The sequence below is a fragment of the Peromyscus californicus genome, unplaced genomic scaffold (genome assembly GCF_007827085.1).
Source record: "Peromyscus californicus insignis strain IS unplaced genomic scaffold, ASM782708v3 Scaffold_4__1_contigs__length_199733344, whole genome shotgun sequence".
NCBI classification, from domain to species: domain Eukaryota; kingdom Metazoa; phylum Chordata; class Mammalia; order Rodentia; family Cricetidae; genus Peromyscus; species Peromyscus californicus.
In genome coordinates, this window is record NW_026294562.1 from 87,742,398 (window position 1) to 87,769,559 (window position 27,162).

At 39.7% G+C, this 27,162-nt stretch overlaps 1 protein-coding gene across 1 annotated transcript in view; it reads left to right on the forward strand.

The window, feature by feature from the left end:
• Positions 1 to 27,162, forward strand: part of Sox6 (SRY-box transcription factor 6) — a 569,660-nt gene that overhangs the window by 249,936 nt on the left and 292,562 nt on the right. The window contains 1 exon segment of the mRNA XM_052714601.1: positions 23,621 to 23,828. Within this exon segment, the coding sequence (XP_052570561.1) occupies positions 23,621 to 23,828 (208 nt within the window).

Sequence of the window (27,162 nt, forward strand, 5' to 3'; positions counted from 1 at the left end):
TGCAATAAAAGGATTTAACAAATGGGAAATAGCAGCTGCATGTGGAAACTCTCTTTGTGTTCCCTCTTCACCAGATAGATTCAACAATGTGGCAACTATAACCTCGGACCTGCAGTGACCTAGGATGCAGATCAGGTCACCAATCAGGTTCTGTCTTTTGTAAAGAAAAACAACAGAAGGATTTTAGGTTCCTACCAGACCTGCATATGTGTGTGTGTGTGTGTGTGTGTGTGTGTGTGTGTGTGTGTGTGTGTGTGTGTGTGTGTGTGTGTGTGTTGGAGTAGGAAGACTGTGACTGAAGTAAAATTTGAATTATTTCGTTAACTATGAAGTCCGAAGGAGCACTGATGAAGAGGCCTGAAATTTGCACTTCTCTTCACTGGATCTTGCATGCCTCTTTTGTTGTTTGTAGTTTTCCCGTTTAGTCAGCTGAGTCCCATAAACTACTGTGGAGAAGTAAAAGCTAAGAATGAGTCTACAGACCACAACATTGTTAGGACCTCTTCCATTTCTGTCATTTAGTTTCCACGATGGTCCTTATCTCACCAACAGCATTTCGACTACTGAGTTCAGAAGGGTTTCAATGGGAAGACCTGAGAGGTGGCTTTCTCAAGGCAAAGGTAGAAAAAGCATGAAATTCTGCCAATCTCCATGACTCGACTAGAAAAAAAAAGTTACATGTTCTGGTTATTTTGAAGTGGAAATTCAACAAAATAAGATGCTACACACAGTTTCCAACAAGTAGAACAATGTGTAGTATTCTAAGCACAGAAGGAAGATTGAGATTTTAGGGAAGGGAATTCACAGACCAATGCAATATAAAACATTTAGACACATTTTGCACAATTACAGAAACCAGAACATCTGTCTTTAAATTTTGTGTCTTATATAAAACAGTGACTTTTTTTGATAGGTGAAAAGTTAGTACACATAAAAATCACTCTCTGCTTCTGTGTACAACCACTCTGTTACTGTCATGGCTTCAGGGTACCAATTCATTTTTGGCACAGGGACATTGGCACTGTCCAGTGACATGTATTATTGTTCTCACTGGCCTTGTGACATCAGTAAGGAATGTACCCACATAATTTCTTCATGTAAAAATGTACGGGGCATCATTCTTTCTTATGTCAGTAAAGGAACATCACTGTGATAGTTTGCAGTGACCTGTATCTGTTCTTATATGTAGTTACTTTCCATGAATGTTCCAAGTGTAGAAAGGACATATGAGCCTAGGTATTGCTAGTAAATTTCTCTGAAAATACAGATTTGGGGGAGGATGTTATGAAGGTATTTATATGTAACTACTTGTATCAAATGAATGAGTTGAGAGGTGTATGAGTTCTCCTTCCAGTACAATCTGGCTTTTTTTTCTTTAAAGTATAATTTAAAGAGCTATCATCATCATCACTGGCTACAGAAGTATGGAATGATGGCTCGGTTCCAGATACCAAGACTGCCTTGTGATAATATCAAATCTCTGTTCTAATGGAATTTGCACAGCACACAGTCTCAGAGTAAGATAATTCATACAGTGGGGGAAATCCAGTAAGGGAGAACAGCAGAGCAGAAGGGAGAGCTTGCTGGAGATGAGAAGCTTGAGTTGGAATTTGGAACAAGTCAACTGTGCAGAGATTTGTGGGTGGGTACCTAGCAAGTGTGTAATAAGTATAAAAGTCTTCTTAAAATTTATTATTTTTTTATATTTTTGAATTTAAAACATGTTTTTATTCTTTGTAAATTTCATACATATATTGAATGTATTTATATTTATCTACTTCCTGCCTACCACCTCTCTTGAACTTTCTCTGGGAACCACCAATCCAACTCCTTCCTGACTTCATATCCTCTTAAAAATTTATTATTATATCAATACATTATATTAATAGTTTCCTGAGTCCAATTAGTGCTAAACACATGTAAAAGGATGTAGGGTCATCCACTGGGGCACAGACAACTTTCCAGTAGGCACATCCTTTGGTAGGGATGGAGCCTAAGCAATCCCTCCTCATCCATGCTGGAGTTTTTACTGGTTTGATCTTGTTCAGGACTCACGCAGTTGCTACCCTGTGAGTTGATGTGTGCACCAGCTATGCCATGTCCAGAAGGCAGCATTCCACAACTCTCCTCCCCATATTCCAGCTCTGATAGCCTTTATTCCCACTCTTCCATGATGGTCCCTGAACCTTGGATATGGAGAAGTTAATAGAAACGATTCATCTATTGCTAATTACCTAAAGTCAACACATGAACAAGTTATGAGTCTCTGCGTTAACTGCTATCAACTGCAATAAGAGCTCCTCTGACCAATGTTGAGAGCAGCACAATGATACAAGCATAAAAATAAATATTAGGAGAGCTTTGACAATTGTCCATTTAGTGAAACAGCCTCAGTCTATCCCCCAATATTGCCTATGATCTTCTAAGTCATGGACTTTTATGCTAGTATCATCTTCTTATAGAGAAAGACTCAAATCTAATCATAAATAATTGGTTACTATCATAATAGTAATAGCACGATTACACCAGTGGAAACATCTTTCTTGGCAGAGTGATGTTGTAGCATGCAGGGTCTAGTACTGGGAAATGTCTTTCCTGCTCTAGTAGCCTGAATATCACCTTCTGTCACTTCAAAAGCTAGCCATCAGGGAGAGACTTTCCCAGTCAATTTGTGATTTCTTAATGTCTTGCAATCAAAGTGGGTAGCGTCTTTAGTATTTATTGGTGAAATTATTAAGGCCACTCCACGTAGATAAAAGGAGATTTATTTAATGGCGTAACTTACAAATTAAGGGATAGGTAGGTCGCGGAGTCTGGGGAAGGTGTATCGCAGTCCAGTGGTGTTCTCTGGAGCTCTGCTTGGTACACCTCTCCAGTCCAGGGTCCCGCAACAGAGAGAGAGCCCGCCGATCCAGATCTCAGGTCCCCAGGCGCCTCCTTTCGCCCCGCCTTGTAGGCGTGACAGTTGCCGAAGTCTCAATGGGGGTTGGAACTTCCAGATCAAAGCTGGAATGGCTACCCACTACATCTCCCCCTTTTTGTCTAAATAAGAAAGTTCTAACCTAATACAAGACTATATACAAAGGAATGGTTATCAAATATAGTCCAGGAATAATGAGGGATAATGACCTAGATAAGATGGAACTACAACCAATGCAAACAATATTAAGCAAGAAACACATACTATAATCCAGAGAAGTATAGAGCATAGGTAAATGGCATGTTACAAAGATCATTCCAAAAGGTGTCCTATCCTAAAGAACCTGAATCTAATACTTAATATGTTCTATCTACTAAGTTGTAACTATAACTGCTAGTCTTCAATAGCATCAAAGACCTGAGAAGGAATATAATGGTACCTGAGAAATGGTAGATGGATGCAAGAAACTTTTGGGAATCTTGCGAGAGTAGACGGAGACAGCTGGCAGCCTGGACAGTCACCTAATGTTTCTTAGCATTGTTGGTGCATTCAAATTGGCTACAGGCCTAAAGTATCTGACAGACCATTTTCAGAAGCAGGAATTCTGAAAGACCATCTTACCCTGTCTTGGCAGAGTACAGTGGTCGCTTTCCTTGTGTCCCGCTTGTCCAGAAAGGATAGCATTGTATTAGTACTGTCAGCCGTCGAGGCAAGGGCAGTTCTTTGCCCAGTAGGCCATTTTGTGCCAAGAAGACAAACTTCCAAATGGAAATGTCTTAGAAGCCCAACATTCTCTCGGGATCAAATTGGTGCAGCCAGGAGCAATTATGTCTCACATCAACAGAATTCTAAGTTATTTAAATGCCATATTCTCTAGGTCTATGAAGTGTTTGAAGATTACCTGTCCATCTGACCTATGTATCTGTAAATCTGGATAACCTAACTAGGCGTTCCCTGGTTATATGGAACTTTGCAGGCGGGTTTAGGTACCCGCCAGCTGGGGAGGAGGCTGAGGGTGGGAGCCACCCAGGCCTTTGGAATTTGCCCCACGTGAGCGCCAGATATTGGTGAAATTATTAAGGCCACTCCACGTAGATAAAAGGAGATTTATTTAATGGCGTAACTTACAAATTAAGGGATAGGTAGGTCGCGGAGTCTGGGGAAGGTGTATCGCAGTCCAGCGGTGTTCTCTGGAGCTCTGCTTGGTACACCTCTCCAGTCCAGGGTCCCGCAACAGAGAGAGAGCCCGCCGATCCAGATCTCAGGTCCCCAGGCGCCTCCTTTCGCCCCGCCTTGTAGGCGTGACAGTTGCCGAAGTCTCAATGGGGGTTGGAACTTCCAGATCAAAGCTGGAATGGCTACCCACTACAAGTATTTATTACAAATACCTTTTGATTAGTGTATTTGAACAACAGAACACAGCAAGAGTGGCTGGGGAGGAAAGAATGATCTGGAATGAAATCAAGGAGGCAGACAGATGATAGATATTATAGAGATGCAAAGCCTCTAGTGAAATGTTTGAACTTTATTTCAAGTGCAAGAGGAAGCCATTGGGAGATTTTAAGTAAGACAGTAATAATGCTTTATTTAGCTTTCTGATAGATCACATTGGTCAGTGTGCAAGTGTGATTGGGATGGGGCTAGAAGAGTGGCCAGTTAGGGAGGTTATCCATGGAGAACATGAAGGCATGAGCTTAGCCAAAATTGAGTGAAAAAAAGTGAGACCAAGGACAAGGGAACAGACATATTCCTGATCAAACTATGGTAACTTCTGTGGTAGAACATGAAAATGTGGGTGAAGCACCAATGGTCTGCCTCTCTCTCTCTCTTTCTGAATTTATGTGTAGAGTGCATGTGCATATGCACGTGTGTGGGATTAATGTATGCAGCTATATGTTTGGGAGTACACATGTGTATATGTATTTATAGAGGATAGAGGATGACACTGGTTGTCTTCCTTGATTACTTCTCATTTTATTTACTGAGATCGGGTCTCTTGTTGAACCCAGGGCTTGCTAATTTGCCTACTCTGGCTAACTAACTTTCCCCAGAGTTTTGGTCTCTAACTCAGGAATTCTGTGATTACAAGCTGGCCACCTTACCTGCCCGGCTTTATGTGAGTCCTAGGGATTCAAACTTGGCTTGCTGGGAAGTGCTTTATCCACTGAGCCATATCCCCAGTCCACAAAAGGTCTTTCTTAAAAAATACTTAAAAAAGATTTAAAGTAGAACTCATGCACATGTGCCCTTGTGTATTTATATTCACAATCATATTGATATTTATTTTAGGCAAAATGTTTTTTTAATCTATATCTGAATTTGAACTACCCTATTTAATTAAGTAGAAAGAACTGTGTTATACCCTCAGCCCAGAATGTCTAAATCCTTTATTTTAGAAATGCAAATGAGATAGCTTTCCTTGCTTGTATTAGCACTGTAGATGAGCAAGTGTAGTATGTCTGGTGCTGATTGCGTGCAGCCTATCATAGGACTGATGTAGTACCTGATCAATCTATGAAACACTCAAAAATACAGAAATGAGCAAGATTTAGATGACAATTTTCATTCTTTTTGAAAAGTTTTAAAGTAAGGACCACATCAATAAAAGATTTGTTATAATCAAAAGAAAATAACAGTAGTCATGTCGGACCACTTAATCAGCAGTGACCAGGAACAATGCTTCCTTGTTTGCAAGTTGTTCCTCCTCTTTGCCTTTCTTGCTTCAGCTCAGAGAAGTTGCTAGTCAGCTCTGGAGTGCTTTATGTAGTTCACTTGGAGTCATAAAATTTCTGGTGTGGACTTTGTACCATTTCTGGGAACAGGGCTGTTGTCTCTGTGTGATAGCATAGTCCAGGAATTCTTACTGGGGATTTAATCTTCAGCCACACTTCATGTTGTGACAGACTTTTAGAAGATTTCCCCTCTTGCTTCTTTTTGAAAGATTTAAGAATGTTGAATTGTTGCCAAGTTTTTTTGTATGTATGTGTGAGAGAAAGAGATTTAGTAATTTAAGATAGTAGACACCACCCAGATAAATTTAATTTCAATACTTTTATTGGGACTCTAATTCAAAAAGTGTGGTTCACCTGGTCTGACTATCATGTAGTCCTCATACCCAAGGGTCAAGTTGCTCTATGTCTACTGTGTGGTACCTGACCAATCTCTGAGCCCCTTGGAAAAAAAATTCAGAAACTGTCAAGATTTAGGCTTCTTGAGACAATTGGTCACTACTTGTCTTAGTTGCTTTTCTTCTGCTGTGACAAATCACCATGACCAAAGCAACTTATAGAAGAGTTTAATGGGAGTTTCAAAGGGTGGGTCCATGACCATCATGGTAGGAAGCATGGCAGCAGGCAGGAAGACATGGTGCTGGAGCAGCAGTGAGAGCTTACATCTGATCCGTAAGCACAAGGCAGAGAGAGAGATAACTGGGAATGGCATAGGCTTTTGAAATCTCGATGCTCTCTGTGGTGGTTTGAATGTTGAATGGCCCCCATAAGCTCATATATTTGGATGTATAGTTCCCGGGTTTGGAAGGATTAGGAGGTGTGGCCTTGCTGGAGTAGCTGAGGCCTTGTTGGAGGTTGGCTTTGTTGTAGGAGGTTTCAAAAGCCCTCACTAGGCTCAGTGTCACTCTCTTTGTCTGTTACCTGAAGATCTGGATGTAAAGCTCTCAGCTAATTCTCCAGTACCATGCCTGCGTGCATGCTGCCAGGCCCACTGCCATGATGATCATGGACTAAGCCTTTGAAACTATAAGCAAGCCCCAATTAAATATTTTCATAAGAGTTGCCTTGGTCATAATGTCTCTTCACAGCAATAGAATACTTAGACACCCACCCCAAGTGACACACCTCTTCCAACAAGGCCACACTTCCTATTCTTTCCTAAACAGTTCCACCAACTGGGTACCAAACATTCAAACATATGAGCCTAAGGGCATCATTCTCTTTAATACTACCATACTACTATTCTTGTTTTCTGATTTTGGAAATTCATTCAACTTTGAGTTCAAACTTAGGTGTTGATTAAGTGAAGATATCCAACTGTGACCCAGAAGCCACCAAACAGTATTCTCTAGGAAAGGTTCCCTTGTCTCATAACTTTGAAATTAGCACACAGTACTGTTTCTTAAAAAAATCTATCTCAGAAATTTAATCACAAACTTATTTGCAATTCATGCTACAGAGTAAAAGCACGTTCACTGTGTGTAATTTGTTAAACCTTGCTGTGGCAGTGAAATAGGAAACTTCTCTGTATGTTTAACATACTGATACTCTGCTGCAACTTTCATGCCTGGATCATGTCCTGTGTTTCTTTTCTGTTATTTTTCTCCCAGTGTACTCTAAAGGAGTTTCTCAAACCTAGACTGTTTAAATAAAAGAAGAAAAGCGTTGCTGAAATGTTCCTTAGGAAAGGTTTGATGCTCATAGAAGTCTGAGTGGCCTTGTCTTCCTTTGTCCTATTAGTGATGTCATAGGTCTTTGGAAAGACACTTTCTGGAAAAGTTTTTCTTCTTATCTGGCATATCATCAAATCTTTATCAGAAGCAGAAACACTAACTGCTCTGCAATGGTTGACTTCCCCTTGGGCACAAAGGGATCAGGTATGCACGCTGATTAGCACAATCCAGTCATTAACATGTGATTATGTGGGCTGCATATTGAACACCTGCCAAAATCTAAGAATACTATACTTTGCTCTATCCATGCAAAGACTTGCATTTCTTCTGTAATTTGACAGTTTAAGGAAAATCAGACCCTGATATCTTTTCTGCCACTATAATAAAACAGTGTACAGAGTATCTTCAAGGAACTGGGCTATGCCATGCTCAACTCACTTTGCTCTTCTAGGCTGTGTAAACCTCCAGTGACTGCGTTTACAGAACACTGACTAGAGCTTGAATCTCATCTCAACTCCATCACTAATGTCACTTTTCATTTACACATTTCTGCCCAATTATGAGTATTGTCTTGTGGGGGATTCAGCCATCTTTTCCTAATTTTCTTCAGTTTTACCGATTTTTTTCCATGAATAATTTTCCTTTCTTTTCCTGAATGACAAAAGTATACATGCTGCTCTTCCCTGTGTTGCTGGTCTACTGTAGAGTGTATCTTGGGGTCCACAGCATTTCTAGAGAGCAGGCATTGTACTATGATAATTATTTAAAGCAAGATTTGATTGCAGCAGAAACTCTGTTGTAATTTGGCATAGAACAAACAGCTTGAACAGAATGATTCTCGGGTTTTATTTTTTTCTGATGGATTAACATATTTGAATGAAGAAGACTTTTACTTTTAAAATAATCCTATTAGAATTTGTCATCATTAGGGGCCCCCTGGTCGTAGGATCAGAATCCATCCCTGGTGTATGGGCAGGCTTTTTGGAGCCTATGGTGGGACACCTTGCACAGCCTTGAGGCAGGGGGAGGGGCTTGGACCTGCTTCTACTGAATGTATCAGGCTCTGCTGACTCCCCATGGGAGACCTTGCCTTCTTGTAGGAGGGAATAGGGGGTGAATTGGGGGAGGGGAGGCTGGAGGGGCAGGAGGTGGGAAGAGGGGGATCTGTGATTGGTATGTAAAATGAATAAAAAAATTTCTTAAGAAAAAAGAAAAAAAAGGATTTGTCATCATTAATCAGTGGAGGATTACTTCAGGACACCAATGATTTTCTGCTTAAAGTAGAACTCCATAGGTTGCTTTAAGTCTACAGGTAGTTTGTGGCCATGGATGCATTTCTTCAAAATACTTCATGTCCTCCCTTCTTGCCTGGATTTGGGTACATCACCAGCATGAACACAGAAACTGGAATACTGAAGCCTGCACATTTGTGGTGTTCTACACAACATTCCGTAGAGGGGGTTGTGGACTGAGCGGCATGTAGTGGTTTTCGGGACTCCTTTGGACTTTTCGGGGAGCAGGAACTCACTCTCCAGGCCCTCTAGACTGATGGGATGAGATGGAGAGGACAGTGGTGGTAGCACTCTGCATAGGGGAGCAGGAACTCACTCTCCAGGCCCTCTAGACTGATGGGATGAGATGGAGAGGACAGTGGTGGTAGCACTCTGCATTGAAACCACAAGCCAGGCCTGTTTTCTCTCCTGAGGGTCTGTCGTCTCTAATTCCAAGGAAGCTGTTTTCCAAAAAGGCAATTGAATCCCACCTGCACTGTCAGAGGAGAGACTGAAAGGCTCTGATGAGGACTCCAACCTCCTGCATCAAACAGGAGAGGCCCCACCCTGTTCTCTCTACAAACACATCTCCAATCAATGTGCCTCAAGCACTTTAATATGTAAATTATCCCACTGTTTGATTGTCCTTCTATTAAAAGTTTTCATTGCTTCCCAAGAGAAATGTAACCTTTTAAAAGAACAACACTAAGCTACTATCCCTTTTGTTAACATAGCTTTCCATGAGATAACATTTATTTTTTGTAATATTAACCTTCTAACTATTATTTTGGTGCTACTACATTCCCATGACCCCTAGGCATTATTTTTCTAGTTGATGCAAATTGAGTTCAATAATGTATCTTTCTGTAAACTGCATTCTTAAATTCAAAGTATAAATTACAAACTTTCACTAATAAAATTTTACAATTATGTTGTAATTAGAAATTAATATTTATGAATTTCATTTATCTTCTTTATATTTCATTAGCACTCTAGAAAATGTAAAACCTTTTTTAACAAAATGTTTTGAAATTATTTCATAAACTTTTGCTTTCATTATAATTTCACTCCAAGTTATTTCCACCAAAAGTATGTTGAGAGTACCTTGAATATAATATTCTTAAGTCCATCAGATCTCTAATAGAAATTGTGCCCTTTTAAACACAGATGAAATGGAAAAGGAAGAATTACAACACTTAGATGACAATCATTTTTATTTTGGAATTTGTGTGTGTGTGTATGTGTTGTCTGTCTGTTGGTATGTCTGTGTCTCTGTAATTACTGGGAAGTAGCTAGGATTAAACAAATGGAGGACACCAATACTTTTCCACTTAATGAAGAACTCTACAGGCATGCTTTCAGTCCACAGGTTTGGATTTATGCATATTTTCTTGTACAGAATTCTTCAGGTAATTCGTTTTTATCTCCATTAAGAAATTGAGAGAACTTTGCACTTGAACTTATCGTAATATTTGACCTTCAGTTGTTTTAACTTTAATTTTAGTCTTTGATAACACATCTTTGCACAAACACTACCGTATCTTGTTTATAATTTGGACATAATGGTTTTGATTGTTGTTCTTTTTGAAATGACAAAATAGGTTAAGGAGTGCGTCTTAGTTTTTGGCATTTGAAAGTTCCATCTCAGAGGGCAAGCATTGGCTGGCTAGTCATGTGATTGTCCAGTAACATCCGTTGAAGGTTTATTGCCTGAGATGGGGAAAGGCAGCACTTCAGGCACTAGGGGACCTGATAGCAGGTTAGATTTCCTGCTGCTTTGTGTCAATGTTGGGACATTAAGTGCCTAGTTTTTCTCTTTCCTGCAAATATAGAGATAAGTAGGTAGACACATGGATGGATGGATGGATGGATGGATGGATGGTGGTTTTGCAACACCATAGCATCTGGAAATAATTTTTAGTCTGCTCATAATTGGTTCTAATTGTAGAAACTGAAATCAGAATGCTAGCAATGTTACATACGTTCCCCAGATTACCACAAATTGCCTGTTAAGCTCATCTTAGGTATTTGACGTATTAGAAAGACATTTGAAGACTTTTGCAGTGACATCCTCAGATTGGAACATGTACTGGACAGAGTCCAATGAGGAAAGATTTTGGGGCTGAGAGAGGCCTTGAAGGCTGACTCAGTGTGTAATCTGTCCTGTCTCTCTTCCCTAGACTAGCTTAGCTTTGAAAGGACTTCACTGTCTGTAGAGAAGCATCTTTACTAAGGCACAAATGGATCTGACAAGCCCTAATTGGGATCTGGTACTTTTTAATGTTAAGAGGGGTAAAGTCTGAAGAACATGGCCTGAGAGGTTTGTCTAATTTCAAGCACACCAGTTCCCTTGCTGGTTATAACAACAATAATGATAACACATGGGTGTTTTTTTGTAAGCACTCCAGTGTCTCTCAGATAAGAAGAGAGGAAAACATCTGCACAGAGCATAGCAGGAGGCAATGGAGTTGACATTAGAACAAACAGCTTTGATAAAAACTGTGGAATCTTGGGCCTCTTCACACAGAGGACCTCTGGTCTGTAAGAATGAGGGCAGCATCTCCAACTTCTGCATAATTCCCCACACCCAGTGCCTCAGACTGTCAAGAAAGGGAACAAGGGATTCCTCTCTTTTCAGTGGAGTTGTTTTCCCTGGTGACTGTGAGGGGACATGTCAGAAGAAGTTTGTTATCTTACGAAAAGCCTATGCTCATCTCTACCACTGATTTGTCATGTGACCTCGGGAAAGTCACTCTTAACTCCTGACTTGAATTTCCTCATCTTAGAAAGGAAAGATTTGAACTGGAATTGCCAGATCTCAAACTACTTGTAACTTCCCTGTTTCAGAGTTAAAGCTGTTTGAGCTGGTTCAACCTAGCAGGATTGTTAGCATCCAGTGATGTTCCAGGTGAGTGACTGCCTGTGATGGTAGGCACATGAGTATGCCAAGAGCTGAATCTTGGAATTATATATAAGCTGTTGGCTTGACCTCTGAGGAGTTCAACATTAGGCCTTCCTGCCAGAAAATGCTTATGGTCCACTACCAAAAAAAAAAAAAAAGAAAGAAAGAAAAAACCAAACCAACCAACCAAACAAATCCACCCCCCAAAACAAAACAAAAACAAAAAACAACAACAAAAGGCCAAAACAACAACAACAAAAACAAAAAACAAACACTACAGTGCTACTGAGTGTTTCCATCTCTGAGGCTTCCTGGCCATGGCTTAGATCTTAAAAACAGCACCTCTAAGGCAGTGTTGATAGGGTGACTTGATTCTTGTACAGTCAATAATGAGTTTGCTCAGCTCATTATTCTTCAGGGGAGAGAGAAAGCAAGCTGGCACACACTTCAGGGAGACTGATCAGAATAACTGAACTGTTATTTTTTAATTTAAATTTATTTATTTTTATTTTTTTTTGAGAGAGGGTCTTACTTTTAGCCCTAGCTGGCTTGTAACTCACTATGTAAATCAGGCTGGCTTCAAACTAATGGAGATCCACCTGTCTCTGCCTCCTGAGTGCTGGAGTAAAGGTGTGTGCCTCCTCATATCTGCCTCTAAACCATATCTTTATGGAGAAGAAATGAGGGAAACTGGAATGTTACCCCAGTTTGAGAAAAATAAGGTACAAAGGTGCTACAGTAGCGTGTGTTTGTATTGAAAGTGCTTCAATCTGAATGTTTCCATGGGACAGATTTGTAGATTGAAATAGATTTTATATTCCTACAAAGAGAAATTTTTGCCAACTTCCCAAAGATGGAATAGACTGCTTTGGGAGGTAGTGAATCCTCCATGAAGGGGGAGGTACTTGCAGAGAAGCCCCACAGTTGATTATTTCCACCACTGGTACCACCATCACTCAGTTAGCGCTTATATAATTGGCACAGGTCTGAGAGCCCTATGTTTAGTCATGCACTTAATAACAACCCAGTGAGGTCTATTCTTTATTGGTGGTGCTGTTGCTTCCATTTTAGAGGGAAGGAAATTAAAGCTAAAAGAGTTTAATTAAGTTGTCTAAGCTTAAATGGATGAAAGATGGAAAAGCTGGAGTTAGGCTAGGGAAAGCAGGCCCTACTGCCTGTCCCTAGTTAAGGAGTTTATCATTCCGTGTTCTGCGCAGGGACCCATGCACTGGCTGTGACTGGAGAACTATGTATGATTTTAGGGACACTAGCATGAAAGTGCGATTGTATAGCAACAACACAGGTTGTTCTTACAAACTTGTCTCCACAGTTTGGGCTTTAAGGCTCCTCCCTCCCTCCCTCCCTCCCTCCCTTTTATTTCTGTGTATACTTTGGTCAATATACTAACTTCCATTTTTTACATATCATGATAATGAAACAATTTAGAAAACTTTTCGGTTTCCGATTCGTGTATTAGACATTTAGTCTTCCACATGTTAAAGAAGTTAAATTTCCTTGTAGCCAGAAGATATTAGAACCTAGAGCAGGTAGCTCTTTCCTGACACCAAGACAGTAGAAGGCCTGTACCACAGGGCAACCAGCAGGTGAGTTTTGGTTCATCAGAAAACATTTTAAAGTGATAATCTGAAAACAATGATAAACTTTGTTTTTGACCCACTGTATGTTATAATTCTATACTGTATCATTGATGAATAAACTTTTTTTTATGTAAACTTCATCTTTAGTGAGGGCGGGCTACAGTGAGGATAAAGCTGTGACTGGAAAGCTGCAACTAAACATGGTGCATATATAGTATGTACATAATGCCACTGAATGTATATGGGAAAGGAAGATACATGCAACTTATCGACTACAACTCCAACTAAAATAGATACAAGCAGTGTCCACAAAGAGACTTTCGGTTGTGGTGGGAACTCTCCACCTTGGCAGAGGAAATTAACCATTTGACATGTTTTGTTTTAGGCAAACACAACTTTTAGTTTACTTTTATTATATCAAGTTTTGTTTATATTTTATTGCTTTTAACATCTTTGTAGATACTGCACCTCTGTAATTTTAGAATTTCCAAGAACACACTGTAATTGAATAAGTTGGATTGGTTATTGATTTGGGATTTCTTCATATAACTCTGGGTATTGGCTGAGGATAGTCACTATATATTGAGTGGTATCAGAACTCAAGACCAAATCTGTGATTTAGAATCTCAGTAAACATTATATTGAATGGGGTAGCACTCACCCAGTGATAATGACTTCAACAAATCTAACAACTAATGTTGCAGAGGATGCTGAAAAAGAGGACTCACTGTTGCTGGGATTGCAAATTGGTACAGCTATTGTGGGAATCAGTTTTGGAGGCTCCTCAAAAAACTAAAACTAGAACTACCATATGACCACAATATTTCACTCCTGGACATGTACCCAAAGAACTCTATGCCTGTGATAGAGATATTTGCACCCCCATATTTACTGCAGGTCTCTTCACTCTGTAGTAGGGTATTGGAACCAATCTAGTTGTCTATCAATAGATGAACAGATAATGAAATCTTGTACATATATAAAACAGAATGTTATTCAACTTTAAAAAATGAAATCACAAAATTTTCAGGAAAAAAGATGGACTTAAAATATATAACATTAAGCGAGACCACCCAATCTCATAAGAAAAAAACTGCATGTTCTCCCTTATATGTGGATCTCGGCCTATAGCACATGCATGTATACAAGTAAACAAATGTATGTGTGATATAGTATAACATTTAGAAAGGAGAACAGGAAGGATAATGAAAAAAGACAAAATGCTCACCAGAGAGTTCACATATATAGTATAGTTCCTGTAAATCCTTTTAATTATCTCTCTACATATATCACATTTTCAGTGCAAAATAATGGGCAGCCCTGGAATGGACAGTATGTACCTGTGATCCTGTGAGGGGAGTTACCTTACTGTGAGACCTGAACTGTTTTCATTGACTACTCCTGTAGGCTCTTGTTCTCCATGGAACTAAACTAGTGTCTTTTACTCTTTCAACAAGAGTTTCTACTATTCAGATTATAGAGTGTGAAGATTGTTAGAAATAAGTTTAAAATATCTGAAGTTTCAAAACTCTTGGAGTACCCTGGAATTCTGATTTATTTTTGCTGAATCTCAAAGAATAACACTCTATGAATTTGAAAACACTGAGAAACTTGTTTAGCTTTTTTCACTATGTAATTCTAAATTATACCATTGATGATGAATAAACACACATTTTTCATTTAAATAAACCTATCCTTAAAGAGGGTGGGCTAGAGTGAGGGTAAAGCTGTGACTAGAAAAGCTGTGCCTAACATGGACATCAGGGTCTGGGGATGTCACTTTGGTGGTGGAGTGCTTGTCTAACGTGCACAGAGCCTGGGTCCAGCACCACATAAACCAGGCATGGTGATGCACATCAGCACTCAGGAGGTAAAGGCAGGAGAATCAGAAGATCAAGGTCATCTTTGACTACTTAATAAGTTACAGGAGAGTCTTGGATCCATGCAGCAATATTTCAAAATAAAAAAATAAACAGGAAAGCACATCAAATTGACAATGTACAATGCAGCAAAAATGGATGCATTTCATTCAGTTTTGCTTATGGGCTCAAGGAAGGGTAAGAGAGGCCAATACTTTGTCTCAATGGTCAGATTGGGGAGCTAGTAACAGAGTGGATTCATACAGCTATTTAGATCAAGCCTTTCTCTCAGCAGCAATGACTTCCACATGTTTATGGGTCCCAACTCCAGTATATAGGCAAAATCCCATTCCTAACCTATGCTCTCCAGCTGCCAGCTCTGAGCACATTTCTGATGTTTGCAACATGAGTCTACTTCACTCCTCCACTTGCCTGTGATGGCTGCCCATCTACATTCCTCACCTAGGTGTGGTGGCAGCCCAGCTGACTCAGAGCATTGTATAAGGGAGGAGATAGCTCACTTGCACGTAGGATAAGTGCTCACTGATAACATTCCTAGAAAAAAAATTCTAATTGCTAAGGTTTCTGGAGTTTTGTGAGGAGCCAGTACTTAGTGGATTCAGCTTGGGAGCAAAGGGCATAATGTAGTTTAGGCTCGCTACTCCATGCAGATGAATTAGTATGAACGAAATCCTAAAAATGTGTCAGTGGCTATCATGACAGTATGCAGAAGTGACAAGTGGCACAAAGCACATGGACAAAGGACGTACGGATTCAGTAATAAGAGTTCCTGAATAGTTAATAGTGGGTACCTTATGAAATGCTTTCTAAGTGATTCATTTCTCATAACAACTATTTGAGGATATAATTATAACTCCATCCTATAGAAAGGTAGTGTTTAACTTCCGTCTTCTGGACTGTGAGCAAGTCCCAATGACTCAAGTATTGAATAGAAAGCTGTGACTAACTTAAACAATGGTGACAATAGCCTTCATCTGACTCTTCCTGAGTGGTCATGATAGAGAGCAGTCCCACAGAAATAGAGGAAGGCATCCATGAAAACCTAGCCATTCCAACCCAGAGCCCTTGAAGTGTTCCTAGTCAGGTACCACATTTCTAAGAGTAGGAAAGTCTCTGGTGTGATTCAGCCATTGCACAGACTTCACAAGAGATTTTGAGACAGAACCTGGGCAGTTCTGATTGTTGTTATATGTACTTAAGTTTGGAAGGATTTGTTTTGTGACAGCACTCAAGTACTACAACTTTCTTTGGCTAATTCTCAGGTTATATTAATAACAAAAATACAATTTCAGCCTTTTAGTAAGGAAATCTCCTTCCTGGAGATAGATGTATGGGAACAGAAAAGTTTACAAGGTGGGCTTATTTAGAATTACAGCATCTTACTGTTGAAGTAAATATTTGACAGGTGTGTGGAGTAGAAAGAACTTTGGATTCAGAATCAGAAAACCCACATTTAGATATTAGCCTTCCAGCTCCACCCAACTAGCATGGTGGAGCCCTTGCTGAGGGCTGGCTTGTTTCCCACTCAAAATGAAGATTGGGAATTCAGTATTTGATGCTGGTGGAATATTTTTAAAGACATATAGAGATTGGCGTGTATAAGTGGCCTGAGAATTATGTTAAATGAGAAATGAGGGGAAAGGTAAAAGGTCTCACTTAGATACTGACTATTAATTTGATCTCTTAAGCTATTTTAATAGCTTTAATACTGAAGAGGACGTAGCTTGCTGTTGCATACTTTTGGAGGGTGAACAGGAAATGATGTAATAGAGTCTTAGTACTTTTTGCTGCTACAAAATATCCCCTGACTAAATAACTCATAAAGAGAAATTCGTTAATATCACACAGTTCTTCTGAAGGCAGGTGCCATGGTTTGGATGAGTGTACCCAATGTGCATGTTTTAAGGTTTGGCTTTTAGCACAGGGTGATATTGTGAGGTGTTGGGAAGTAGAACCTAGTGGGAGATTTTAGCTATTGGAGTTGTATCCTTGAAGGGGATTGTGGGGTACTAATAATGGTCCCTTTCCCCCTTTCCCTTCTCATTCTCACTCTCTTCATGATTAAACTTTTCCCCTTAATATATTTTCATCATGATATTTGAACTTTCACAATCACTGAAGCTATAAGGCTAAAATGAAGCTTTCTTTTCTATAAGTTGATTTATCTCAGGTATTTGCACAGTAATAGAAAACTAAGGTGGTCAGTAGTCAAGGCACTAGTGGTCTCAGTCTGGTGGGACTTCGTTCAGCTTCGAGGTGGTTAGCGGTTGTCCGTTGCTGCACCCTCTAAAGAAAGGGTCCAATTAGCAGTGTCCTTACTGTTGAAAGGGGAGGATGACCAAAAGGGCCTAGCTAAGTTGTTACCAGGCTTTTTGTGTCACAAATTTCATCCATGGTGGCTTTGCCCCCATCAATAATTATCTTCTCAAGACCCCACTTCTTAATATAATGCTTAGATCATAGATTCTAACTTAGGGGATATATTTAGTCTATCTATCTATCTATCTATCTATCTATCTATCTATCTATCTATCTCTCTATCATCTATCTATTATCTATATTATCTCTATCTGTCTATCTGTCTATCTGTCTATCTATTTATCTATCTATCTATCTATCTATCTATCTATCTATCTATCTATCTATCTCCAAAGGAGGGGATATATATTTAAACCACAGAAGTGAGGATCTAGATTTTTAGCTCATAAGGATTCTCTTGTAAATAATTACATTTAGTGGTAGATACTATTTGAAATCCTTCAATTGCAGGAGGAAGCGGCTGTTCTCTGGCTTAGTTCAGGGAGACCGACCATGCAAAGGAACGCTGAAGGTCCTCAAGCAGGCCAGGCTTTAGGCTCAGGCTCATCAATGAATCTTTTCCATTTCTCCTGAGTGTTCAACTACAAAATAACTTTTGTCTTTCTGTATTACAAAAGTAATCTCTTCATTGATGAAAAATTAGAAGACCAAATGAGCAAAAATATAAAAATAAGATTCCCAATAATCTTACCATCATTTAGAACTCATTCTAAATGTTTTAGAATATATTTTCCTAGTGGAAGGGTGGAGGGGCAGACACTAACTTTTATGCATAAGTAGAAGGAATCATTTATATATTTTAGATGCTGTGATTTATATTCTTTTTCTATTGATTGGTACCTTCCTTATGAATAGGGTTTTTTTTCCTACAACTTTTTAAGTGTCCACATTCAACTTTTAAAATATTTGTTTTGATTAAAAATACTATTTATATGAAATATTTTCAATAAAGAACTACAAAAAGAAAATAATATTCCAACAATCGGCACCATCAGTATTTTGTTTGTTAGATATTTTGGTCTCTAAATGTGTATATTTTTCTCAAAATTGGTATATTAAAGATTTTTACCAACCTGTTTTCTCATTCATAGTACATTGTGCGTATTTGCATGTGATTAAACATTCTGCCAAACTATGGTTTTCAAATACTCCATTATGTGTATAAAGCCACAGTGCTCTCAAACAGTTACTGCAATTGGGCAGAGAGATTGCTTATAAGTATTCACCATTATAAATCCTATATTTGACTATGTTAGAGAAATTTTGGTGGTTTTGTGGTACTCGTATGTTCTATCTATATCATCAATCACCTATTTTTAAGTATATACATTCTAAGGATTTTGTTTACACATTCACATGGTTAAAGAAATCTTCCCTTGGCTTTAATTTTTAGTTCTTTGGATATATTTGGAGACCTTTGTTGGAAGTTCTTCAGTCCACAGTTTCTAGTATGTAACTTCAAGAGTTAAAATTGTAAATTCAATTGTAAATGTTTCCATGACATCCAAAATAATAAAGAACTATCTACTATAGCATGTTAATAACTGCTAGATTACATGCATTAAGTTCTTTGCTGTGTGATCTGGGCAGCAGCTGACTGGTGAGACCCATGCTGTCAGGAAGGGAGGGCTTCAGGGATGAAGTGCAGTTTGCTCTGAACTTGACACATGGCTTTCCCAGTCAAGGAGGATGCAGGCCATTCTATGAGAGGTGATAAGCATGCAGAGGTATAGATTGGGGTAATTCAAATTCCTCTGAATACTACTGCTCAGCACTCACTTTTGGTAAGAATTCTGGAAAATCTGAGCAATTAAAAAATATCTTGTGTTTAAAAATATTTACTTATCTGTCCCCTAAGCCACTGGGAAACATTTTCATTGCAATTCTTGATTTGTGAAAACGGCTTTTTCTTTTCTGGAACTACTGATGGTTTTTGCACTGCTCTGGCTAGCTCAGTCATCTGCATACATTTCATGTGTTTAATTAATTATACTGATGTATTTTTTTTTACACAATCTGAATCTGCATCATTTTAGTCTTGTATTGGCACCGGAATTCTTTTAAAAGATATTAAGATTTTTCTTTACGGCTACTTTTGGTGGAACCATTGAGGGGCCGAGAGGAAACAAGTCTATTGTAAATTTCTATTGAATGCAACAGTAGCTCAGGAACTCACTGAGTTCCTCATTTCTGGTTTTTTGTGATGTTCCTGTGATCACTCATGTGACTTAATAATTGTTTTCCAAAGAAAGATCAAAAGAAGGGGAGTCATCTCCTGTCTTGTTATTTACAAAAAGTCACATCTCACTTGAGTTATTGATTTTTGTCTTTTTTATGTTCACATTGCAATGTTAAGGCCAAACACAATTTAAAAACTTTACAAAACTGCTTTTGTAGTATGTGTGTGTGTGTGTCCTTTTGTAGGCCAGAGTTGATACTGGGTGTCTTTTTCTCTCTCCACCTTTATTTCCAGATAGGGTCCCTCCTTGGATCTATAGTTCACCCATTTGTGTAAAGTGTCTGGCTAATCAGTTTCAGGAGTCGACTTGTCTGTTTTCCTAGCAGTTGAATTGTAAGTGTATGAAACCATGCCCAGCTTTGCATCAGGATTGAGGATCTGAACTCAGGTCTTCATGCTCACATAGCAAGTACTTTACAGATGGGTCCGGCTCTCCAGTTCCCACCTACATCTATTTTACCATCTTCTTAGGGAGCAATATTTTCTACTGGCAGGTCCAGACCTATGTCTCTGAGCCACTATACTCACGTTCTTGAGCTCATGTGCAAGAGTCTTTGCACACTTACCTCAGTTGGTCTGGCATAGGACCTGTCTGGCCCTAGAAAATTACAAAATAAACTAATTCCTTAAGAAAAATTCCACAAAATAATGTAACTCTCTGGGATGGTTAGAAATGTTTTGTCAAAGTGTGTTTGCTACTCTAAGTATACATTTCCCCTCTATTTTAATGATAAAACTTTGGTAAGTTCACACAAAGATACAATGTTTTTAGATTGTAGCATCCTACTCCCCCAACTCCTCCCTTGCCCATCCTCCTTCCAAATTCATATCTGATATTTCAGAATTTTTTAATGTTTATTTTACTTGGCAGTCCATGCTTCGGAAGAAAGTTGACCCTCCTTCCTTCAGCTCTGATCACTTGTCAAGAGCTTTCCACTAGAGGTGAAGTTACATGAGCCCCTCCCCATCCATGTGAGAGTACATGATCTTGATCTTGTACAGACCCTGTGCAGGGACCACAGCTGCTGTGAGTTCATGAGGACGATGGCCCTGTAATATCCCGAAAGCACTATTTTGAAGCAGTCCTCCCCAGCCTCTGGCTCTTAGAATCTTTCCATCCTCTCCTCCCTGATGGTTTTTGAGTCTTTGTGGGAGGGGCTCCTGCTCCCCTCTTTGTTCCTCTCTCATTTGGACAAATTTTTAAAGCTACATTGACTTACTTGTCAGTTTTACTCAAATGAATTAGGGGTAGATCTCTGTTCATGAAAAACCCAGTGTTTACTGTTTCATAAAGTTTAAAAGTGATAGGCGCACCCCCTCCTCATGTTTCCAAAGGCCACTATAAATGTATACAACTTCAGCCTCTGATGACTTTACTTACTCCCCATGTTGGTGCCTTGGCAATGTATTACAAATAGTTCTTGTGGCTTTTACGGGAGAGATCATGACTTCACAGCGTCACATTCTGTACTTGGTAGTATAGAGGCACCTTGGCCAGATTATGAGACAGAGGACAGCATGGGTCATCACTGAAGCAAAAGAGCCCATGGTTATTGTCTTTGGTATAGGATGGCTATAACTGCATTCCCATGACCAGAAAAGAAAGAACACAGTCTAACAGGGAAGTGACATCCAGCTCATAGGGCTGCTTGAACTTGAGCCGGAGGGACAAATGGCATGCCAAACATGGAGTGCTAGTCTGGAGTGCCACTCCAGAGCCTTTCAGCCTCCCTCTGACACCAATGGGAAGACCTTCATTCTGGTCATGGAACCACCTGTAGGTGAGCAGGTCTCTACCACTGTTTTGTCATTCAGCTCTTTCTTAGCTTGTGCCAGGGCTTAAGTTTTTATTTCCAGCTATATGAGCATACTTTGCATCTGAAGAAAAGTGAAGGATAAACAATCTAGTGGTGATTATTGATCCATCAATACCACAGTCACAGTGGCACCAACAACTATGTCTGTTGGGGGTTTGTTTGCACAGTGTGGAGAATGAACAGACCATCCTAAGGAGTCAAGATCTAAGCACAGCAGGCATCTCAAAGAGGGGCTTCTCTGCTTCTCTCCACAGAATGCTTGTACGTGTTAGCTGAGATAGTGAGTCTTTCGTGGGTGACTGAGGTGGTCTAGGTGCAAGATGAAGAATTCCAGCTCAGGCCTCACCTATTTACTTTGTCCTTTCCAAGTTGTTTCAGATTGAAGCCATTGCATACATCCCCTCCGGCATTGTGCTTGCAATAACATGAAGGCAGGGAGCTGAAGACTCATCTCACAGTATTTTAAATAGCTTTACCGAAATACATACCATGCAGTTTATCCATTTAACACAGACAGTTTAGTAGATTTTCAGGGACTCAGGGTATTTAAGTTAATTTCAAGGTCATATCAATGCCTTTACTTCACAATCTCTCTAATCCCAGTCCTATATCTATCCCTTCCTTCAGGACATCACCTCAGCTCAGGGGGCTCAGCACCATGCCCAGAGGCTTTTAAAGTGCTACCTTATCCTATGGTCCCAACAACCTTGAAAATAGAGCCCTTTCCACCCTATGATCAGGAGTACCCAAATCCCAGACTCTATTTAGCATAGCTATTGTCCCATTTAATGCACATAGAGACCCACTGCTTTAGGTCTCATGTTCCCCACCCCCATGTATGGACTCTGTTGCATTAGCCTCTGATTTTTTTCCTGAGCTAGTTTAGTTCGATTACTTGTTCTTGGAGAACAAACCTGTCACTGTGCATACCAGCCCAGTGCTCTGCTGCTGATTCAGCCCCAGCTCTCCTTCACTCAAGCTGGCTGGGCTGCCTTTGGAAGGAAAGAGGTTGGGAGCCATTAGGATTTTGCAGCTTCTAAAGACTAGACACTTCACAGATTTTATTGTTTTTAATCAGGAAAAGAATATTTTTGTTCAGATAAGGTGTATGGAGGACTACTGGAGGGCTATAGCCATGTAACAATTACCTCTAATCCTTGGTTCTTAAAAATTTTATTTTAAATTATGTGTATGTGTGGGTTTGTGAATGTGAATATGTGACTTTGTGAATACAGTTGCACACAGAAGCTGGAGACATTGAGTACTCTGGAGCTGGAATTATAGAATTGTGAAATGAACCATGCGAGTGCTGGGAACTGAACTCTGGTCCTCTGCAAAAGCAGCATGCACTCTTAACAGCTGCTAACCATCTCTCTATCCTGGAGTCCTCAGTTCTGATTCAGAGCTACAAAACTATTTGCTTTTCAAAAATCTTCCATGCGGTGTTTATTTTTTAACCTAAAATTTGCTCCCCCCTGCAGCTGATAGGTGGAACCAACTAGCCGTTAGCAAACTTTAGTATACTGTGAAGTAATTCCTGTGCAAACATTTATGCAATGAGCATTTTATTATTGTTAGACACAGCTCTAAAACACCACATGAGAAGCATGCTACAGCATGCTGGAGCATCGGGAGCAAGGTTGAGGAGTGGACAGGAGCTTCAGTGACTATGGACACATGTGTAGCTTAAAACAAGCAATTCCTACAAACCCCAGCATGGCAAAATATTCAGATTGCTGACTCTCTGGCAGAGCTTTAGACATTTTATGTAATTTCTAGTGAGCAGTGAATGTTGGGCACTGAAACCAACTTCCACTCTTTCTAAATGAGAGAAAAACATTTCTGTGTTATGTACATATTTTGGTCTGTGGGAAGAGTATTGCTGATAAAAATACCCAGTTGGGGAGAAAAACTTTACCAGTTCTAATACTGGTTCACTGAACCTGAACATTCATAAATTCAAAGCATGAGTGAATGAAAAGCCAAATGTCCAGTTTTGTTGTTTATTACCTCAAAAACGAAACGATTTGAGCCTGGGATTTGAGTTGAGTTCCTTTGGTAATTAACTACTTTAGAGTTCAGCACTGCTTATCAGAAAGGCAGGTTTGTTTGCTTTGCTAAATGGGTCACTTTATTTTATTATTATAATTTATTTGATCCAGTGACCATCACATGTTATCCTTTAGTTAGGTTTTTTTTTTTTTTTTGAGTAGTTTTGAAAGAAACCTATACACTAATGACTTTTTTTTACACTCTCATTTCATTTTTCTAGGAGTCAGAGAATAATAAGTTATGTTCCCTATATTCCTTCCGAAATACGTCTACCTCACCACATAAGCCTGACGAAGGGAGTCGGGAGCGCGAGATAATGAACAGTGTTACTTTTGGAACCCCAGAACGCCGCAAAGGGAGCCTTGCCGATGTGGTGGATACGCTGAAGCAGAAGAAGCTGGAGGAGATGACTCGGTCCGAACAAGAAGGTATGTGGACTCCCCTCTGGGCTTCTTCCAGCCATAGCAAAATGACCAGAATCCCAAGGGTCCAAAGTGCCTAAGTGCCACATGCTAGGAACAGTCACTCAGAGGTTACTATGGTGACAGCTGACTGAAGTCCATTAGGAGTGCTAAGCAGATAGCCCCAGGTTTCTCAAAACCTACCTGTACATTTTGTTTATTTCTTACAACACCCCCCACCCTCCTCCTGGATTTGAACTAACCTTACCCATCACCCTGGAAAAAGACAGCAAGGGAATTTTTCTAACAACAATTTTAGTGCTTTTTCTCTTATTTCCTTTCGGCAGATAGCTTTTATGATCATATGTCCCACTTAAAAACCAAGAAAACTTTTTTCTAATGTGTTTTTTCTTCCATTTTATGACTGTTATACATTTTAAATTTTACGTTCGGCCCTGAGTGTTGGAATAGAGTGGAGAGCTGCTAATGACCTCCAAGGGTGGGGGCTTTGAAGTGCACCTGCCATGAATGTCCTGCACTCAGTTTCTCTGCAGGAATCCCCAGTGGACTACGCGTTTAAACAAAACGCTCTGTGTGGTTATCACGATGAGTGTGTACATGTGTTCTTATCTGTGTACTCCAGGCCTAACATAGCCCTGGATTCATCACTTGTAAGTGAAATTTAGACCTTCATGGCACTATAGGGTAACTAGGATTTGACGAACAGGTAGTACCCACCTAACTTAATTTTATTCTTGTGAAGACTTCAAGTTTGCTTTTAATTGATTTTTGTGAAACTCTTTCTAAAAGGTCTTTCTCACATCCTTGTCATGCCAATCAGATTGTTGGCATGTACATAGATGCTTTTGATGACCCGGAGTTACCCTGCAATACCTTATGAACTGCAGCCCTATCTAACACCCACTGGACCCCAAGTTCTTCAGTGTCTCTAAGCCACAGAATTCAAATGTTGCTGTGGTCCTTGTGTTTGACATGGTAACTCAAACATTTTGAGAATTAACTCAAACAGTGAATATAAAAATCTCTTATAAACTGCAAGCTATGTGGATTTGAGATGTTCCTTATAATTATCACATTATAAATGTCAATTGTTCCACTATGCTTTAATGTAATGATGCCTCTGGAAACCACTGAGGTAATCAGGATGTTCAACTTTACAGTTATTTCTCTTCAGTTACAGACCTTTAGAGTTTTTGTGTTTGCTTGATGCCTACATCCATATGCATCTTTTTACACATCCATGTATAAAAAGAGTGCGTCTTTTTGTCACCTGTGGGTGTGTGTGGATGTGTGCTCATGTACATTGATTGCTTCTTCAATATTGGGTTGCAAGCTGTTTGTTTCTTTCCCAGTTGTCAGGAGTTTGTAATCTGTTTCTCCCATTTGTCTTTAGATTGTGAAATAAGATGATTGGTACATTCTGGTCTATATTTAAAACATGAACAAGTATGCTCTAGAGGGGAACACATGTGATCATTAGTGTGTGAACTCTATGCTGACCCTTCTGCTCTTTCAGAGTTTTATTTTCTCTATGACTCCCTTCAACAGTCTACTGAAACCTGTATCTCCTTTCTTAGAGGTATGGTAAACTCAGAAAATAAAATACATAGACTTACAGAGAAGTGAGTTATATTAAACTACCAAATAATTTTTTAAAATGTGATAAGGCAGAATGTGATCCTTTACTAGTACAGTAAAATAAAGCTTAAGGTAGGCCCCAGCAATGCCATTCTAATTTAGTGATGCTATGCCTGACATGTGCAGTTCTAACGAGTACAGTGGGACAGAGAGCTGCCTGTTGTTAGTGTGATGACATTATAGCCACAATAGACTACTGCTTTCACCCATCTCTTAAGGAAATGCAAAATTTCCATCTGAGCTTAGTTGGGGAAAGGTTGCTTTTCCATCTGAGTTCTGTCTACCCATATCTCTTGGAGTCTATGGACTCAAGGTTGAGGTCTCTGATGCTAGTGATATGCTGTGCTCATAATGCATAAAAACAGTAATCTCTAACTTTCAGCAATTCATGTTCTAGTAAAAGGTATAAGACATAGATTGAATGAAATGTAGTTTGAAGTCTAACAGTGGCAGATTCCATGAAAGTAGTACAGATAAAATGTTTGGGGTGTTTATAAGGTTGTGGGGAATAAGTCCTAACTAGTCATGGAGAATGAAAGGGTTTCTATAGGAATGTAGGGGAGAGGCATTTCAGGCTGAAGAACAGGCATTGCACTTAAAACAGCCAACCTTCAGGTTCTAACTTGAGGTGAAGTTGCATATGGGATATAAAGATGAAAAACCAGGCTGTGCTCAGATCATGACAGGCCTTGCAGTTTGGATAAGGAATTCTAACGCTGTATTGAAAGGGATGGAGGTGGTGCTGACTGTCTTACTCCAGTAAGGTAATGGATTGGAACTTTCTTCCCAGAATGTGAATCTGGCAGTTTGGTATAGGGTGGATGGGAGCCAGGACAAACATTAAGGACATTGTTCTAGGCTAGAGAAGATAAGTGCCTGAACTAAGCTAGCAGAAATGGGAAAGGAGGGTTGCATATGGAGATGGAATCAGGAGAGGCTTTCAGAAGATGATACATGAGTGTGGAAATCAAAAGGATGTCCAACATCCAAGAGGATGTAACTTGGTGGTAATACAGTCCGTAAAAAAAGAAAATTAACAAATATGGTTTGCAAATGGGAGCAAGATGTGGTTTCTAATTTTTATTCTGACTTTTATAATATTTTAATTTTGAATCCCATTTTTAAGTGTGTGTGTGTGTGTGTGTGTGTGTGTGTGTGTGTGTGTTTACAGCACACCCACCTTAGTGACTGTGTGAAGGTCAGAGGACAACTTCAGGTGTTAGCCCTCACTTTGCACCCTGTTGAAGATAGTGTTTCTTGTTGCTTGTCACTGTGTACATCAGGCTAACTGCACTACAAACTTGAAAGGACTGTCCCGTCTCCTCCTCTCTGGCTGCATAGGCATGCTGGGATTACAGATGTTCATCGTGTGTTCAGCATTACATCAGTCCTAGGATTGTGAACTCAGGTCTTGGAACTCTTACAGCCAGTGCTGTACCCACTCCATCACTCCACAGCCCTGAACACTGATTTCAGTCATCTTCTGGTAATAGAATAGAACAATATAGCGGGAGAACAAAGAAATGTAGAAAGATCATTAAAGTTTAGGGTAGATTTCTGATTCTAAAATGATTATAGTGTAGGTCTCAGGAGGTCAGACAGTTAGTTCTCTAGCACCTGCTTGGCTTTGGCGCCTTAAAGACTCTGGTCTGGCCCCTCAGGTGGGCCATGCCAACTCATGGGGCATGTAAGAGCTCTTCAC